Source organism: Falco rusticolus, chromosome 9 (genome assembly GCF_015220075.1).
Source record: "Falco rusticolus isolate bFalRus1 chromosome 9, bFalRus1.pri, whole genome shotgun sequence".
Taxonomy (NCBI): Eukaryota; Metazoa; Chordata; class Aves; order Falconiformes; family Falconidae; genus Falco; species Falco rusticolus.
The window spans coordinates 51,267,488-51,287,887 of record NC_051195.1 but is presented as its reverse complement, the minus strand read 5'-3'; the positions used below and the strand labels follow the sequence as shown (position 1 = coordinate 51,287,887).

General features: G+C 44.5%; 1 protein-coding gene across 2 annotated transcripts in view; it reads right to left on the bottom strand.

Moving 5' to 3' along the window:
* The window catches only part of NEK6 (NIMA related kinase 6), a 68,917-nt gene continuing 48,517 nt past the window's right edge, over window positions 1-20,400 (bottom strand). For both annotated transcript variants that reach the window (XM_037400908.1, XM_037400907.1), the window contains exons 8-10: window positions 12,398-12,492; window positions 6,067-6,180; window positions 1-2,119 (exon numbers count right to left, since the gene is read on the bottom strand). In XM_037400908.1, coding sequence (XP_037256805.1) covers window positions 2,009-2,119; window positions 6,067-6,180; window positions 12,398-12,492 — 320 coding nt within the window. In that variant the 3' untranslated portion in view covers window positions 1-2,008. The remainder of the gene's footprint in view (window positions 2,120-6,066; window positions 6,181-12,397; window positions 12,493-20,400) is intronic.

Genomic DNA, 20,400 nt, shown 5'->3' with positions numbered 1-20,400 from the left:
TTTATTTTGTAAATCATTTTTTTATTTATCTAAAAATGCACAAAATTACCTTTTGAAGTACATTTACTTATAAGCGCTAATAAATCTTATGTAGCAAGAAAGTGACCAGACTTCTCAAGATACTCAAATTTAAGCTGAGCTTCCCTGGAAGCCAAAGATCCTTTTCCGTGTTACACCAAGAGGCACAGCACAACCATCCTCTGAACGTGTAGCTGCCACCGTGGCTTAAAGGAAAGCTGCAGTGTGACAGTCTTCAGTCTTAAACCTACTCATCGCTACGGAAGCCGGGTATAAATTAGCAGGGGAATGGGGGAAGGAATTTGGTGCCTCCACTGTATTCTCATGCTGATTTGAATTTCCTGAATCTCTCATGAGAGCAGCAGGCTCAACTTTCTGCTGAGAAGACTCAATAAATGGCACCTTGCATTAATGATACCAACATTATTCACAGCAATTAATAGCTTTTGTTTGCTACCCTATATAAATATTTTGAAATTTGATGGGAAGTAGTTGACGGCACTGCAGTTTTCCTTTAAGTAGAGCAAATTAGGTTAAAAATATCCACTAAAAGCATATATATGTATGTAACCCTCTAACCCTAACCTTATTTCAAAAAAAAAAAAAAAAATATTCAAGGATTGTATGCATTTCTTAAGAAAAAAAAAACACAAAAGAAAACAGGCACAGGCTGCATTTGAACTGTCACACACAAACTACATTTTGGCATGAGCCACCATCACACACGGAAGCAGCACTGGAACAGTACAGGCGTATTCATTCCCCCACTGTAGCCCTCAAGAACAGTAAGTGCAGCCCTGTTCCTCTGAACAGGCAAATGAAATGGAAACACTTGAACGTGAATCCACGTTTGTTCCTAAAGCAGTGACTATTTCTCATCAACAGTAATGAACCAAATCATTGATTCAATGAATGGATTTAGCTGGTGGAAAATTTTCATGTTGTTAAAGAAGATGACTCCTTCAAATCAGGTTGAGATTTTATAAAAATTCACATTCTGTAAATTAGCTTTCACAGTTAAATAGACAGGGGCTGATACTTATGTAGTTAGATACACAAAGCATTTTGGTTTTGTTAAAAATTTTCCAAGTGTTTAAAACACTGCTTTGCTTAAGTTCTACCTACAGTACCTCACGTACTACTGAACATGTAAAAGTATCCTCACCAAAATCTAGTTGGCCGAGATAAACACTGGTTTTCAACAGGAACCTGCAGTCTTAAGAAGAATTATGCCAAATGGGAAAACTACTTGCAGAAGCAATGCTTGTTTTGGGTTTGTCTGCATGTTCTTCTTTTCTCCCCAAGTACATGCTTAACTCACCTCACTGGCTGTAGCCAAGTTAACAGATAAATGCATTAGCAAAATACTCACTCTAAATTTTCAGTTAAAAAAAAAATAATCTTGAAACAAATGTGTTTCCCACCCCCCCACCCTTCCCAGTTCCTAAGTCTGAAGAGGAGGGAATTAATAAAAACACATAAATGGCTGCTTTAAAATATACAAAGTAACTGAATTTGCTATTAATCATTTGCGGAAGAGGCAAAGTAGCAGTTACACAAATTACACAAAATCTACTGCAATTCTTACATTAGTATAAAGTGATTTCACTGAAGGAATTATTTCAATATTTCACATTAGAGTTAAGATAGAAGGGGTGCGTCAAATGCTCTGACACCCGTGTTAATATCATCTATCCTAGATTACACACAACAGTTTTAAGAAAGGACCCTTAAATGATCTACATCTGTAACACGTTATTGGCCTTAAAAAACAAAAAAAATAATCACTTGCAATACCTCACAGAATCTTCACTTTAAAGCATGACCACCTTGTAAGAGTCCTTGTCAAATAACCTGCAGAAATAATGGAGCATCCTGCTACGAGTGCTCAACCCTCTCACTTGTGTGACTAGGCACCAGTTGGTTTCATCTGAGAAAAAAAATTCAAGTAAGACTGAGCTGTGCTGGCCGCTGCGTGTTTGCAGATGGTTCATGTGCTGGAGGTCCAAACATGCATTTGTTTTGCTATTTGGTGCACGTAACCAATGTCAGGTCTTTGATCTGGATCGGGGTATATGCACATGCTGACCAGCTCCCGCAGCTGAAAGACAGAAGGGGCACACAAACATGAGTGAACTGGCCGATTTCTTACTGGGAAAGGTTAAGGGAACATTTGTCTGACCACTGGAAGCCAGGACAGGGGCTGGGAACCTCTTTCATACAGATGTTCCAGGCAGACCGCAGGCACACGTCCATCATCTGTCCCGTCCCCTGTTCCCCCCACTCTACAAAAGGACTAGGAAGAGCCGTTTCCGCCAGACCTTCATCACCAAAGATTTAAATCTTCCACAGAACCCAGTGGATTTTACGTTGCCATTTACAATGTGCTACCAGCATATACACACACAGGGGCTCCCGGGGGCTCGGTGGTTTGGCGTGGCCCTACAGAGGATGCAACAACCACCTCTGAGCTGTCACTCCCTGACATTTTTTCCTTTTTGAAAAAAATCAGATTTTTTTTTCCTGGGGAAATTTTTGATTCACTTCAGAGAACCAGAGCAGAGATGACCAGCATCATCAGATGACCGGCAGCTCGCAGTCAGCTGAGGCTGAAGCACGACAGCGGTCGGAGCAGCAGTGAAGGGAGCCCGGCACTGATGACCCAGCGAAACGCACCAAGGGCTGGGGTGGGGAAGCAGCGGTGGGCAGAGGGAGGCACCAGTGGCACGGGCAGGATGGGGCTGAAGGAAAGAAAAACGACATCGCTACCAGAAATCTGCCTGAGCTGGCAGGTGGGGATGGACTTGCCAGTGGGAGCGGACTCCGAGGAAAGGGGGGCGCCTGAACAGAGCTCTGCTGTACAGCCCCTGCTCCCCCCGTCCCACACCAGCCCTGGCAACAAGCCAGTTCAGGGTTTTTAATGTAAGAGTCTGAACAGCGCTTGTGTATCTTAAGATAGCGGGGCACGGCTGTCAAACACCAGCGTTCCCTAAAAACCTTTGTGAAGAAGAGAGACTGATCATTGATTAGGTTTAATAAATAAAATGCAGAAGGGCTGAAGTCTCCCCACCTCCCAGCCCTCTATTGTGCACATGAAAGATTGTAGCTTTTAATTATACAGACACTGAAAGCTGCTCGTACCCCCGAGGCACCGGGAGAAACAGCCTTGAGCCTCTGATCTTCTCACATCCTCCCAGTAGCCACAGTGCCAATTATTTTAATGGTAATTAAAAGCATGACCATACAGCTATCAAGCACAGCTTCAGCTGCATTGCTGAACGTACTGAAGTGAGGTTTTCAGCTCGGGATGGAGCAAGGCCCCGTGCTTCCAGCTGCCGCAGATGCACATTTCGGTGGCGGTTGCTGCAGAGCAGCCAAGCAGCCCGTGGGCCAGGGCTGGCAGGTGAGGCAGGGGCACGCAGGGGGCAGGGGGCGAGGGCAGGGGGCGAGGGCACGGGGCAGTGCCACCACTGCTGGTCACCTCGCCTATCGCTTTATGCACACACACCGAGAGCAATGCAACCCCCCAGCCAGGGCACCTCCAGAGCAAACCCAATGCCACCGCCCGGCCCTGGCCCAGTCTCTCCTAACTGCTACGGTGACTTTTGGATTCATCCCAGGGCAGGGAGGTGCGGCCTTTGTAACCCTAAGACCACAAAGATTTAACATGTACCTCAGCCCTGGCTAGACAAGACCACCAGAAAACGCCCACAAATTAAAACACTTCTAAACCTCTGACCTGAAGCTGCACGATCAATACAATTTGTCCAACCAGCTGCTGTGCTCCCATGTAGTCCAGGGCTCAAGCACAGCCCGGCAAGCTCTGCGCTCTGTCGATGAGCAGGACAGTGCAGGCACTTCACCATCATCTACAAGAACCGGTGGACTAAGCCTTGATAAGCACCGCCAACCAGCATCTCCAATTACTGCAAATTTGGTCCCGATATAGAAAACTAATCCTGGCTGGAGTCCCGGCTCCTCCTCCTGCTACAAGCAGCACGCCAGCTGATCACGGGGGGATTCGGACTGGTTAGCCACAAAAGGCTACAGAAAAGAGGAAAGGCACGGAAAGGAAACATCATCGAAGAAGGCATTCTTCAGTAAATGCTCTGCCTTGTTCACCTAAAACAACGCTGCCGCAACTAAAACATTCATGTGATCCGCAGTCAGCCTACAGCTGAAGCTTCACTTCGAGACCGTGTGAGCAGTGGAGACGTGCCGATGGCTCCGGAGCATCGCTGAACGCTTTGCAGCACGGCAAGGCCTAATCTTTACCCCTGCCTGCAGGTGGGAGGATGTAAAGGCTTCGCTGCTTTCCCACATCGCTCACAGACCTGTGGCAGTGACAGTGCTAGAGGGGTTGCAAAGACTCTGCCCTTTCAATCTAAACCTGAGACATTCGCTCTTGAAGGAAAACACGTAGAACCAGGCCGAGATAAGCACCCAGCCGCCAGCCGCAGGGAGAACAACCCTGGTGCAGCCTGCTGCTGCGGGCAGCTGCCTCTGCACCTCCGATCCTGCCTGGTTTCTCTAGCTTGGCTGCTGGGAGACACCAACACACCTTCCCCTCTGGCTATCCACTCCGAAAGCATCTGAAAACGCAACCTTTAAAGGGACGTACTAAATGGAATATTGTTCATGGTGGAGTCGTGTTCTAATATTCACAAAACCGAAGCTCTGCGTTTCCAGCAGGCAGCAGCAGCTGATGCAGTGAGATGAGCTACAGCCAAAGGCACAGCCCTCCTCAGACTTTGTCAAGCATTCTGTTAATAGTGTATGAACACCATCTGGAGTCTCGTTCTCTGGGACCTGGCGCCTTTGAGCTTTAAACCATCCTTCTCACCCTGGATTGTATCACTACACTACACACACTCTTTAGCACTGCCAGAGGGAAGCAAACAGACAGTAATTGTAAAGACAGGAAACACATCTGTCAACTTACACTAATTCTTGCTGCCAGCAGGCATATCCTGAAATGCATGCTACAACAGCATGGCAAACGTGAATGCACGGAGCCGGGACTCGCTGCTATGGCAGCTTGGGGGGGGGCGGGGGGCGGGGCGCGTAATATTTTAAAAAAATCACTTTTCCAGAACAGTTCGCAAATAATATTTTTGCAAGAGTTATTTAACAAGTAAAACCGTAAATAACATGTGTGATGCAGGGTCCCTCTTGGGGTGGGGACGGGACCGTCTGCTGCCAACTGCATACGGCATTTCCCTTGCATCCTGTCTCTTGCTCCTTAGAACTTTTGAGGTAGAATAAAACAAAAGAAAAACCCCAAAGGATACGGTGAACATGTGAAATTACATTGGCCATTTCCTTTCAAATAGGAGGCAACTGTAACTGAATGAGGAGGTAAGGAAAAGCAAAAGCAGCTGGTTTGCCTAGGTAAGGGAAAAAAACCCCAAGCACCAACCCCACCCCACCTCAAAAGGCCCTGAACAAAAACAACAGGCATGTTTGCAGCTGAAGTGAAACACTGCCAATCAAGCACGCAGCGACAATTGCTTTTTTTAATATACTCCAGTTCAGCTACTACTCTCCATCCTTCACTTTCACATGCGCACAACTCAGACTTCCAAAAGCCCCTATACGGCTGCTGTATAGATGCTTATTGCATTAAACTAAGTAGCCTTCCTCCCCCTCTTCCTCTTAAAAAGAATCTTTCCCCCCTTGTTATGCACTGAAGACTTCACAAACAAAAATTTAAGTGCTGTTTCACAGTATGTTATTTTAAGTGAAAGGAAGTGAAGGAAAGGGCTTTCCCACGGCTCATTGCTAGTTTTTGCCAGCATCACAGACTTCCAGTTTCAAAATATTCCCCACATGAAGAAATCATCTTTTCTGTCTTAATTTAGCTTGTCAATATTCAGACATCACAACGATAGCTTCCTCAGCCGGCCCTGAAGGTACCCAGGCCGCTCTGGTCACCTTCTGCTCTGTCTTGGATGTGCATGTGTGTGGGGGTTCCCTTTCCCCTGTGTGGGGAGGAACTTCACCGCACCCCACCCCCCCATTCCCCTGCAAAAAACGCTCCCTATTTACCTTTTCAGAATAATGTTCAGCTGGAAGAGGTGGGTAGTCACATTGCTCTATTTTTTGGCAAAGAGAAAACAGGTTCATTTTATCTCCATAGAAAGGACTCTGAAGAGCTGCCATCTGGAGAGAAAAAACAGAGTATTTCAGAAACGCAAAGGATTTAATAGCCCTCAGTACTGGTGATTTGCAAGAGCAAATTCTGTTCTTTGAGAGTGAGCAAGCGATGCTGCTGCTCTCTGAGGCTGTCCACAGGCCAAGCTGCCCTGTCCCAGTGCCCCACAGCACCCCGTCCTGTCCCCGTCAGTCACAGACACGGCAGTGCCAGCTGTGCCTGCTCCGGCAGCCAGGCCCTGCCTTCTGGGGCACCCCACGATGCCGGAGCCCGGCCCTGCCTTCGCCGGAGCTCTCTGTGACCCTGGCACAGCCCCTGGGCATCACCGAGCCTGGAAAAGTCTCCGCATTTTTCTGTCACCGTGATTCTTTCTGCCCAACACATTTCAGATGTGGGACATTGGGTGCATACAGGCAGTTCTCCAGGTACACAGAAGGAAAGTACCTTTATTTTTTTAAAAAAAAACAATAAATAGCATGCTTGGACTGTAGGACAATCAGAAACCAAGTGGCTCGATGAGGACCATGAAAACCTCTCAAACACAATCATCTCTTTAAAAAGTAGAAGCTCCTCTGTCTTTGAAAACATCTCATGCTTTTAACATTCCTTGGTTACGACCATATTCAGCTCATTTGCTCTCTGCAACTGGCAGATTTTTAACAGACTGCTACAAAGAATAACTGGATTATTTTTGGAAAGACCCTTAGAAGCATGAGCTTATATTCAGCCTTTAAAAAAAAAAATAAAAATTACCTCAAAACAAACATTCCCCTCCTCCTGCCGGAGGTCTGCTCTTTAGAAAAGAGTATCCCAGGCAGATCTGGAAACCAAACTACTGAAACTTTTCCTAATCAATCTGCTCTTTTTCCTCTTTCAATTCTGTTTTATGAATCCAGTCTTTGCATCTCCAAAAATATGACAGATGTCAGAGATAAACAGGCTGCTCACACAGCAAGGAAAGCATGACAGAAGGCTCTGGGTGGGGAAGAATTCCTCCCAGGGCATGCAGAGCCTCCTTACAAAGACATGTTTATATTACACTTGAGTCTCAGGAAGGAAACTGCCTTTCTGTACACGGAAAGCCATTGACACCGCCAGTTCTCAACCAGGAGCTCTGAGCGAACGCTGACGATGAGCCTCGGAAAAACAGCTGCAGCCACACGGGCTCTTTTGAACTTAGAAACGTGGGTGAAGTTGTGTCTATTCAAGTTACGCACAATGAGCTCAGCACCTTCCCTCCCGCCCCCACCCCCCCAGGACCCAAGCCCAGCCGAGCCACCCGCAGCCACTGCCCACGCTGCGCCCATGCGCTCATTAGCCCAGGGCGTTAATCAAGTGCTGCTCTTCACTGCGGTCCATCGACGCCTGCCAGAGGCAGCCCCGCACAGCGCTGCCGCACCTCCTTCTAATGAAGCACCACTGAGTAATTGTGGGTATTATCCACTCTGTTTACATCTTTTAAAACCATTTTGCTACAAGCCACGTCAAATCGGCAAGCTTTTCATACTGAGGGCGGCTGAAGTTGATGCTTCTCACTATGGCTTTAATAGGGGGTTATTTGACGATTATTAGTCTTTTGCTCATTACCATGCACTGTGAAAGCCATCTGAAGAACGCTGTCCCATTGCTGACACACACAGCGAGCTCCCAGAAGAATTAGAAGTCAATACTAGATCCTCCAATCTATTATCCTGCAGTTCGGAATCAAGATTGATGGATCATTCGTGATTCGGTGCAGATGAGCCGCGTTTTCTCGGGGCAGGGCTCTGCCACACTGCGTGGGCTGGCTCTGCAGCAGCAGGGCATGGCCCGGTGCAGGGGCAGCCCCAGGCCACCCCCTCGGGCACCCCGGCAGTGGGCTGCAGCCAGGGGTCTCCTACCAAAGCCTCATTGCCATCAACACAGGTCCAAGCGTTAAGCAACGCAGGACACATCAAGATAAACTTAAGTACCACCAGGCCAATATATTTTTCAGGAAGCTCTTCCAGAAGCATTTATCAGATATACAGAGTCTTACGGATGGTAAAACAGAATACGTGAAGGTACCCAAATTACACAGAGGGACACAATGAACTGAGTACATAGCTCCCCAAAAAATCTCAGAAAATTCCGAGCTGGTTCAGTTTTCTGTCTGTAATGCTTCTTGTGATGCAGCTTGAGGTATTTGCTGTGCCGGTGACATTTACTGTGCTTTGCTGCAGGCTGAGCACGAGGAATTACGCCTTTAACAGCTGCACAAAACAGTGGGTTGGGGAACGGGCACACTTCTACTTCTCTGTGGTTTCACCACTATTATTAGTAGTAATGCTAAGTTATTCCTCATCAACCCCACAGACCTGAGGCTGAAGCGTCGCCTGACAGGCTTGTGAATGAAGCCACAACAGCCGGGCAGGAGCCCTGACACCCCCCTGCTCACAGCCTTTTGGAATTTTTTGAAGGAAAAAGGTGATGTTGTATCGCTGTTACTTCACTACTGTCATAACAGTAAAACAGGCAAATCAGTGGGGAAAAAAATTACCGACTCCAATTAGAGACTCTAATCTCCAATTAGAGATTGATAGCAAACTGCTCTCAATCAGTTAAAACAAAACTGAAGAGCCCAGCACACAAGATTGTTCCAAGAAAAACCACTAATGGGCACATTAGGAAAGGCACAGAAGGCAATCAAGGGTTAAACAAGGTCTCCGAGATTTCAATACAAACATCAATAATGCCAGTAAGGTTGAAAGGGGTTTTTCAATTCCCATTAACTTTTCTTTCCAAGTCTAGTTAAGCAGTCACGTGCAAAAGGGGAAGAACGAGAAGGAAACACGGTGGGGTTTTGGGGTGGTAAATGCAGGGAATGAAAATGGCAAGAGAGCATGCACACATGGCGACTGCGACAGTCAGGTCTGTAGGGGTCGTGACCACAGGCGCTCCAAACATCTCACTAACAGCAGTTTGTGATGCTATGTTGGGGTTTGCTCCTGACATTTTGATTAGAGCAATTACCACAGGACAGCTACATCTCCATTTAAAATGACCACCATGCAGTACGACTGGTTAAAAATATATATAGGAATCACTGTTAGTGTTTAAATTGATCGTCTTGCCAGAACTGCTAAAGTCATTGCTTGTAGCTATATTCTGGGAATTAACAACTTATTTTTATCCCCTCCAAGTTATCTTGCTGACAGATATCTACAGGAAGTGAGGGATGAAGACAGTTATTACTATATTGATAAGATTTAATAAAAATCACTGTATGATTATCAATGTCAAAGTTAAGTGGTGCTATGTGGCATCACATCCCAAACCCCTCAATGTTCCCTAAGTGGATTCTAGTGGACACGCATGTCTCTGAAGGCAATTTGTACATTAAATCTCTCTGCGGCTTATCTACACAATCTATCTGGAGAAATATCAGAAGTGACTCATCACCCAATACGCATCGCTTCCTTACTTTTAAGCCAAACGGAAAAACATTTGCATTATAAGAAATTAGCAAAGATAAAATACAGCTCCTTCAAAGACATACGAATTTGATTTTTAATTTTCCAAATTCTACAAAGTTTAAAAAGTCAAGTAGCTGTTTCTGTACTGAACACAAAATTGGTAACTGTCCAGTCCTCCTTGGAATTTGCAAGATCTTAGAGCTCCTGTTCCCAAAGCTAAGGCTTACCTACGTAGGAAGTAAATTTAAAAACGCTTCACATGCCAAATATTTCACATGTTACTACAGTACTGCTACTCCTACCAGAGAATTATGTTTAGTGCGCAATTAAGTCAGCTTCTTGAAATATAAGGAGTACCAAGACTACTGCACCATAAGGGTACCATATTGCCTGCAACAAAAACATATCTTAGCACAACGCTAAATATTTCTCTCTGCATAAATCTGGAATCCCATCCCAGCAGAGCTCAGCCTCCAAAACGACTCCAAGCAGCCTGACAGAGAAGCTGCACACGACAGCAGCAGGCGAGTAGCGGTGTCCAACTTGGGCAGCTTTCGTGCTGCCAGACTTGGGAAGTCCAACCCACGTGGCAGGGCCAAAGTTCTGGACTTGGCAGAGTTGACGCTGAGGCCCCTCTCCAGGCCAGGCCCCCTGCATGAAGCATACCTGGAACTGTTCAGCGTCACGAGCCACTGGGAGCTCGGGCGTTCTATTCCCTGCTCCCACGGCAGAGCATCCCAATTCCTTCCCAAATGCCACAGCAGACCCAGGTACACACAGCTACACTGGATCATTCCGGTTTCAGTACCTCATTAGAAGCGTTACAGGCAAAACCGTCCTTCATAAAAAAATACCAGCCTGTTAATGGTACGTTGCTGCCACTTCAGGAATTATTAAAAGTCTCTTGAATTCTTTCAACTAGAGGTAATGAGAATTTGAGGATGGGCACAAAGTCACTCAATTTAAGCTCACAATTTTCCAAATCTTTTTGACCAAGTACTTAGTAGGGTATCTTACTCGCATCTCTCCATTTCTCTCCCTCCTATCCCATGGAATTCTAACAATAAAACAGTGATACCACCCCATCGGGCTCCAGTGTCTCCACCAAAGCGGATCTTCCCTTCAGCGTATCTAGTGGCCATTTGCTCCGACACTAGCAAGGCCGATGCCGGGACTTCACACTGCTTATGGTGACTTGTGGGGTATTTAACCCAGGCACCCAGATAAATCTTTTTTCCTTAACGAAACCCTGTGCCACCTGACAGGGACAGGACAGTCAGCAGCTGCGAGCAGGCTGGCTGAAGCACTGTGGAGATAGGGTTTTTGGATGGATGCTGCTAGGAATATAAAAAGAATGGACAGTTTTGGGATTTTGCTCCTCTCCAAGAGTATTTTTTGGACCACACCTGAGTCTGTAACTGTATGAGGGCTGCTGTGCTGCTGTCTTACATGCGAGAAGCAAAGGGCTGCTGGAGTCAAGCCTCCAAGACTGCTCAAACCCCTTCAGCAGGATCTTAATCCATTTATTTCACTGAGTTCCCAGTCCCAATCTCCCACTGGAGATGCAGACCACCCAGCGCTCTGACACTCCGCCAACAGTAAACCAGCACCTATCGAACTGCACGGCTCAGGGCTTGGAACACACAGGGGGCAGCGCGCTACCTCGCTGAGCAAGCGTTTAGTTGTATCAGATGAGTTCTCCTCAGAAGTACGTAACAGTGACAAGCTCTGAACACCTGCTGGGAAGACCAGTGTTAGGGAAAAATTTACTTTTATACCATCTTTCCTAAAATATTTAATCAACTAGCTGAAGTACATGCCTAACCACAGTAGTTTTCACATCTGATGTGCTCACAAAATTAAGTACATTTCTGTTTATTCTCTAATTCCATGTGGTTATGAGAAGCTGTAGTGAGAAGCAAAATGACATCAGTTCACATAATATATCAACCAAAGAGGATGCAAACAATATTCTTATTACTAAATATCCCAGAGATTTTAAATTCTCTGGGCTGGGATAAAAGCCTTCTAAACGCTGACATGCACTGTCACTTGAATTCAAAGATGCATACATCTAAAAAAAGATTTGCGATTAGATTACAAATGAGTGCAAGACTGTTCAATACGCTCTGATCCCTGCTAAAAATGAAATCACAGAACTCAAAGTACTGTTACAAACTCATAGCACTTATCTTCAAAATATACGTAATAGCTTCTAAGGAAAAGTTGCACACTAAGCGTGTTGTTCACACAAAGCATGCCTGCTTTGTATCTGCGTTTAGCTAGAAGACAATGTACAATCAGAAAATATTCCAGCTGTACCCTAATAAAGTTAGAGAAACTGATTTCACATTACATAAAAACCTCTATTTTTCTTTACTGAAAGCTCCCAAAATTAAAATATTCCAACTGGTTAGAATTCAACAAACCAGTAGCTACCATTCAAGTGAATGTGCTGTTTCTAAAACAAATGCAGTATATTCAGGAGAAGCTATGAATATGCTGCCCTACTAACAGCTCTGCTCACAGCAGGAAGCAAAAAAATGCAGTTATCAGACGTGTTTATGTCTATACCCTCAACAGCTACTGCAACCTCCTAAATTAACTTTGTGCAAGTACTGTGCTGTATGGCACAATCCCTTTGTTGTTCATGCTCAAGAAGCACATGATGAGCACAAAAAGAGGTAACTTTTCATAAGGTTTCTCAACAATCGAGCTGAAGTAAGTCTGACCTGTATGGCACTGTGTGCTACAAAACCAACCTGGGGAAAAAAAGTTAGAAGATACTTGCCTCATACAATAAACAGCCCAAAGACCAGATATCAGATTTAAAGTTATAGCCGTTTTCATGTATTCTTTCTGGGGACATATAGTATGGAGTTCCCACTGTAAAAAAACAAACAAAAAAATGAGGAGTTATCGTCTTAAAAAGTGACTGTGCAACTCATATTAATACCGCAGTTCAACTTCATTAAAGGATTAGGTTTAGCACAAATAGCTCATCAGAAGAGATCGGTACAAAAATTTGGAAACAAATAATGGTTTTGAAGGCATAGAACCAAAGATACCATTTAGACAGAGGACTGGTGAACACAACTGAAAAGTTCTGTATTTCTGAAATTTGAGGAACATTTTCTTTCCCTTCCAGTCTTCCAGGTACCTTCAGAATGTCTCAGATGGACAGAGCAGTCGTAAAGGACCATCCTCCCTTTGGTTCATACAACAGCACTGAAACTGCAAGTCAGATGTCATGGATGTGCTCTGCTAAAACAGCTCCCGTGAGCACATCACCTGCACGGTCCCCTGACAAGCGGCACAAGCAGCATGACAGGGCGGATCCAGGTACGAGGGGGGACCCTTCGTAAGGGTTCAGGAGACCATTTACTGCAGCAAAGAAACATGTAACAAGCCCAGCACCAGACAGGCATTCAAAAACTTTCTGAAAGAACCAAGATAGTAATTCCAAACTTTAAAATGCTGCTCCAACTTGCAGTCACATCAGAAGCTGTGGGATTTCTATGTACTTCCAGAACTCTGTATTTTATCAAAAGAAATTTACGCCAGCATTTTGGACAGAAGTTACAGGAAATTATTAATAAATTCCTTACCTTAAAAAAGTTCTTTTTTAAATCCTAAATAAGTTTCAGTTGCGGTACTGAAAATACAAGACATCCTGGCAGTCTCAACTACATCAAATAATCCTCAGATACATCATTTATTAAAACATCCAAGGACTGTATATGCTCTCTTTTCTCCTGCTTCCCCTGCTTGCCTGTCCCCTGTCAGGTTTGTTTTTTGTTTTTTCTTTTGGCATTCCAGTGTACCCTTCTCCTAATTAAAGACCTTTCCACACAAGATGGCAAATGTTTAATTTGCCTTTAACATTCAGTTTACAATTTTTCCATTTGAAATGCTTCCTGCAGACAGCTGGAAGACTAATAAGCAGATGAAGGATGGTGTTAGAGGTGGAGGGGGAAGAACAGCCACCACGTTCCCCCAAAGTTCCTAAGGAGGGGTTTGCGCACTGTAGGAAACAAATGAGTTGTGGGGCAGAAAGCAACAGCTTCCTGAAAGGCGAAAATCAACCCCCATCAAGTGCACAGACGACCCGGCATAAAGCTGCTGCTGTCAGCACGATGCCCGAGCAAGACAAGTTTTGGGGCGCCTCTAGTTTAGACCGTGTCATGCTCAGCATACATGTGAATCCAAATCTTAATTGCATTCCTCTGTCATCCAGAAAACCTAAACACAGGCCAGAATCCCTTTGATACAGGCACCACAGGTAGCCTGTCCCCACAGGACAAAGAGATGGTTACAGCCCCAAAGAATTCTTGATACTCTATCAACCAAGCCACAGAGCAACAGACAGAGGAGTCAGGCAATGCTCTCCGTTCTCAGCGGAGCAGCGTCCTAACAGAAGTAGGAAATTGGAGAAATGCAAAAATATCCTAGGTTATTTAGCCCAAACAAAGAGCACTGATTTGAAATTAGTACCATCAATGCTAGCATGCAATTATGCAATTTACTGCAGAGCATCCCCAACATCCCCCCTTATGCTGGTCTTGCTGGAAGTATGGATGCCATATGCAACACAACCTCCCAGTTTACCCCATCACTGAAGTCTCTACTGTATCAGCCTTCCAAAGCCCAAAGTTTTCTGTGGGGTAAACTGAGATCATATCTCACAAGCCACTCCACCTTAAAATACTCAAGGCATTTTACTTCTCTGGGGTGAAAACTGGGCAGCTTACCTCAAAACAAAATCAACACCACCCCCCCTGCCCCCAACCAACACCTTTCAATCTTTATTATACATTTTTGTCATGCATCTATATGCCCAAATCTTGAGTCTACCAAACCTCGACAATTTTTACCTAGAGCTATTCAGAAACGGAGCATATAATGTGAAATCAATCCTATGGCATCCGTGTGAAACATGACGTCACAGGAATATGTATCTAAAAAATCTTCTCACCAAAGCAGAACCAGTAACCAAGAGAGGGGACCACCGCCCTGACTGGCTCATTTATCTGGTCCCCCAGGATTTTCACTAACCTGCTGCCCCTGTATGACAAACTCAGCTTGTGTTTGCAGGTCATTCAAATAAGAAATGTCTTCATTTTCAATGTGAGAGCAGCCTAATGAGAAATTACATTTCTGCAAATTCTATACAAACTACAACACAAGAAAAATACCACATGGAGATTATTATATTTCCCTGGTCAGCAATATCATATCCAGCCCAGGAGCATGCCAAACTGACACTGTCCCAGATCTGGCTGGTTTTAATTGCCAGTGAAAGGCCTCTGCATATGGATGAGACCGGAGTTCTGTTAATAGTAATATTTAACAGACTGCACAGAGTAACTTCACAAACACCAAGAGCAGGCAGGACTCAATTCAAAGCGCCCAACAAGGTTTTCCATGGATGCCTCCCATGTGCATGCAAGATGCACACAACAGACAGCACAGCTCTCCACACAATTTGCACACACATTTGCCAGATTTCTGCACAAGAACTGACTGGGTTGGAATAGCACTGCTCCATTTTCCTGCTTAAAAACATGCGGCTGCAGAAGAAATGGCGATTTCGTTACGTGAAGTTCCTGAAGACCGTTTTGGAAGTCCCCACTGAACACCAGTAAGACATTTCCCTGCCTTCAGCTACCCACTGCTGTGGCTTTTCTCGGACTGCCAGGAGAGCTAACCAAGCAGCCGAAGCAGAATACGTGCCAGCCCTCCACTGACAGCGGGTACAGGAGCTGAGCACGGGCGGGCAGCACTCCATGGCAGGAGGGAACATCGAGGTCACTCCTACTTACTCCCCAAAGTCTTCATGCTTCAGACTGCTGGTGCCAGGGGTGGCCTCCAGCCGTAGCTGCTCTTGCAATCAGTTATTCTGGGTCACTGCGCCACAAGCTCGGAGCAAATAACAAAATGTGGGGTCTAAAGTTATGGCCTTGCCTTCCATGTTAGCAGGGGTCTGCTCGGTAGGCTAAAACTGTCGTTTCAGATAATGCCTTAAAACGACCTTCGATCAAAGCAGAATGACAGGCTTTATGACACGGATGAGTGCGTTACAGTCTGTATTTGATTTTCTGCGTATTAGTCTGTTCCATTACATTAATGGGTCCATGAAGCAGTCCAGCCCGAGCTGACTTCCTCGAGTCCACCTTGCACATTTACCTACCATTACTGCAGTGTTGCCAGCAAATGTACAAACACGCAGGGCTCTGCGTTTCAAAACCCATGCATTAATTTTTAAATAACTGTCATGATAAAAGACTGACAAGCCCAATTCTCTTTATGGCCTGTCCAACATTACGTGGGAATCTCCTGTAATGAGCATCTTCTAGAAAACCGCACAAGGCTTCCAGTGCAATCAGTCAGGGCTCGCCATTGCATTACATTAGTCAATTTGACAAGAACGGTCTAATCGGAGACTATTAATCAGAAACTTTCTTTGGCATTTGCCCTGCTGAAAATACAAAATATTGTTCAGATTCAATATTAATCACCAGGTGGTAGAGTAATGCCTTTAAAGTTATACAAGCTGCAAAACGTAGAGAAGATTATGACTAAGTAAGCATCTTCCCATTCTATTTCTGAAAGTCAGAACACTTCACTCGAATATCAGCCTACCGCAGCGATACCAGAACAACATTCCTTCCCCCTCTCCCCTGCACTGCCTGTGTGCTCAGCGACAACACCCACACGGCCCAGAACAGCTCTGGGATATCTGCAACACCCAAATTTGGGAAATGCTAGCTATTCCCAGTTAGATTAGGAACAAAGTCTCTTGTATCAGCAGAAAAACACACAGGCAAAGGCAGTAAAGTCATTCCAGAAATAAAATTCAAATTCTTTCCTCTCATAACCAGTCCAAATTAAAAATCCCACCCGTGCAACTGCAGCAACCAGCGTGCACGGGCACTCTGCACTGAATCCTCATGTCTGCCACAGCAACACCCTGGTGAAGAGCTGCCTTATGTTGAACTCAGCAAGTCTTTCACTACACAGGGAACAGCACGCTCACCCGTTTTGAAAACATGTTTCAGCTTGACTCAGAGGAGTTTCGTTGTTGTGACAGTGGCCAGGTTACCAGTACCGTCACATGCGGCACCGTTACCTTCCATCGGAGCTTCCCCCGCGCACACAGTTCAGCCAGGGATCAATGCTCCTTGCGAATTCATCCCTAGCTGCTCATCGGCAGGAACAAGACAAAATCCGATTTGCACTTTCAGGAGGCTCTGTCAGAGTCTGCGGTACGTTAAATTCAGTGAATGAGCCAAGTCTCTTGCAGCAGTGGTTCTCCCACACCTTTAGGCAAATTGTCATTAGACTGAAAGCAGTGCGGAGTATTTCCAAATATTTTAATAGACTCTGTATGGGTTGGGGTTTTTTAAATGTTATAAAAAATAAGCATCTCTTGATATTAATGAAACTCCATGGCCGTATTTGGCTGCAAAGTACAATAAAAAGTGATAAGGAAAGCTTTTATTGTTCTGCCTTCACCAGTACCTTCCAGCTGATCTTTTAATACTGAGCCAAACAGTGTTTCTGAATCTATCACTTTTCTTTCTCACAGCAGGGAAGAGTTCTGAATATGAAAGAACCTAACAAATTCTGACCTTTCTTGTATCTTTACCGAGTATTCCCAGTTTCAAACCAAGAGATATCAGAGCGCAACACAGGCCTCAAAGGGGTAATACTGATTAAAGCATTCCTTCATTCTAGAGATGTTCCACTCCTGTCAAAACAAACTTTGCAATGTTTTGAAATACTTGTGATTTTTGAAACATGCTCATTACAAATGAAAAAGGCAGAGAACTATGCTCAAAAAACTGAGATGCTATCCATGAATAACAAAAAACCACCCAGTTTTAAAAATAATAATTATAAAGTATTTCCAGAACTACTAGCTTAGCTTTAACATGTAAGACACACTATTACATATTCCATGAACATTACATATAGTAAAGAAAAATCTTGTAGTGTGTTTTAATAACATCCAGTGGTGCAAACACAGTAGGGAAGCAATTCTACTTGAAAATGAAAGTCCACAACTCTCACCTGTCTCATCTCTCCAGACATGCTTGTAGGTTACCAAGAAAAATGTACAATGTTACCTAAAAGGGGTCTAGTTCCTAAGTTTCTGTTTCTAACCATTTGCGTTACTTGGGCTGTACTTCCAACAAGAAGGCTGAGGTCTTTTCCCAGAAGGAGAATTTGGGAATTAGATCAACTTTTGGGTATTAGCTAAAAGTGAAACAGTGGTCAAAGGCACAAAAATATACTTCAAACTCCTTGAAACCTCAGTGTGAGGTACCCCCACTAATTAGGGGGGGAAGAAAAAAGGATTAATTCTACTTATTCTTACAAAAGAGAATAAGTATTTTGTGCATAATATTGCAGCTGCTCTTAACAGACCTGTTGCTTTAAGATCTGTTTTTTCTTATTAAGATTTCATTATATATTTAACCCTACCAAGGTCCTTAAGAGTTTTGGGGTTTGTTTGTTGGGGGTTTTTTTTGTTTGTTTGTTTATTTTTTGTTCTGTTTTTTTCCTGGTTTGAAAACAACACACCTGCAGTAACTCTGCACCAATCTTTTCTTCCACAAATTCTGTACTACACAGGCACAGACCAAAAGGCCAAAATTTCTCAAAATGCACAGAATATTGGCTGTTCAAATTTTAGGCAGACTTCTTGTCTCCATTTTTTCTTAAGTTCTGCTTACCAGCCCCTGGAAGTACTGTGATTTTGTTTCAAACTGCAAACTAGCTTGGCAAGCAAAAAGAAAAGAGAAAGACAAACAGTCCATTTATAAAAGAGCTCTTCTCATGACTGCAGTTACCCATGTTCACCCTCATACCCACCAAGAAACCACAAGGAACGTGTAACACCCCACGTACTCCAGTCTACAGCTATTTCAATGTTCTAAACTGGGAAGCTTTGACTTATACGCATCCCCCAAAAGAAAAATCTGTTCCAAGTTTATTCTTGTCCAAGAATAAATAATAAATCATCTGCTCCAAAACACGACTATTCTGTGTAAATTTTTTTTGTTGTTGTTTTGTTTTGCTTTGGATAATGCCAAGTTTATTTGGCTAAAAATGGGTATTATACCACTTAGTAAAGTTATCCATTTTATTACTAATGGAAATTATTTATATTTATTACCGCTCCTAGTAAAACAATACCTACCAGCTTACTGTTACATTTTCCAAAGTCTAAACAGTTTTTAAATATGCTCTGCTTTTTATAATTTTTGACTTAACACTAAGTTTTATAGCAAAGTTGTGACTTAAGCTTTCTAACAAGCGTATCAGAACAGCCTTAACTGACACGATACTCCCCTGGATACCCTCCTCAGAGATCAACAAATAAATTAATAGCCACAATCAAACATTAAAACCAGACAGAAATACTACTAGCCCTATTAAATCTTGAATGAAACCAACGACACCTGGCAGCCCATCACACACCAGGTACGGTAACATCAACCCAAACTGCGTGGTGTCACACACCCCTACTCCAGCACCCAGATGTCATTGCGTCACTGCTGGGTGCAAAGCCCTGGGAAAACAGCCATTTTCTGTAGTGAAACAGCCTGTCAGACAGGTATCACACGGCTCCTCTGGGGAATAAAAATAACTATGCAAATGAAAGAAAGGAGAAAAAGAAAAAAAAGACTACAAATGTAGTAAAACGCTTGCATTATAAACTGCAAAAGAACAGGCTGTAAAAGTTTTTCAAGAAAATAGTAAGCACTACTGAAAACAAAAAAGGAAAAAAGCATTCCTCCTCACTTCGTGCTGAATCGCGCCCCCCCCCCCTTCCCACTCCCTCCTACGCCCCTCAATAAAATGAAGTTTCTGTGATATGTGAGTCTACCTCCATTAAACTAAGCCCTGGAGCTTCTGCTACAGGGGAGCTTAAATTAGGAAAGGAAGGACAGTAAGCTACCATGTTGTAAAGAGAAGTAGTAAAATTCACCTTAGCTACACTCATTACCTTTACAACACGGGAGTTTTCTGGCAAGGCTTGTGCATGAAGAACTCTCCCCCATGGAAAACTATCTCCTGTCTTCTCTCACCAGTCACACAGGGAAAAGGGAAAGCGGCAGAAGAGGTGCCACCTGGTGAATTCACCTACACCCTCCAGCCCACGGCTGGTTCCTGGGGTTTATCACCCATCCCACAACACTGCTGCCTTCCCTAACACAGTTCTGTTACTCGGTGAGACAGGAGGTGTCCACGTTTCCCCTCCCGCAGGTCTGCCTGTGGAGGTTTTCAGGGGCCAGGGCCTTCCCTGCCCCACGGTCGCTTGCTGCCCCAGCGATGCTCCCAAGCGGCCGTGCTGCTGGCCAGGCATCCTGCCACTGCTCCGAGCAAGGCACTCGCCTGCATCTCATGAGCTGTGTATGGGCAAATCTTTCATTTTTCTTTCATTACCCCGGCATGTACTGTCACTTAATTTTTATGTATGCAATCCTTCCTGACAAATATGATCTGCTGCCTGGTAATTCATCTGACGTTCATTCTGTTCCTTGCTCTAATTACGGCTCCCATTCCTGACACGGCGGCGGCCGTGCTGCCACAGCCCGGTGGTACACCTGTCAGACGGGTCGTGGTACTGCCTAATGCCCTTTTATGCCAGTCTGATGCTAGCAAATACAAGGAAAGAAAAAAAAAAATTAGATGAATATATTTGCATAAGCCATGCATTCAATTCATGGGTCAGCAGCCAGAGAAATGATGGTTCAGGGTGGTTGCCAGGGCAACGTGGCTACG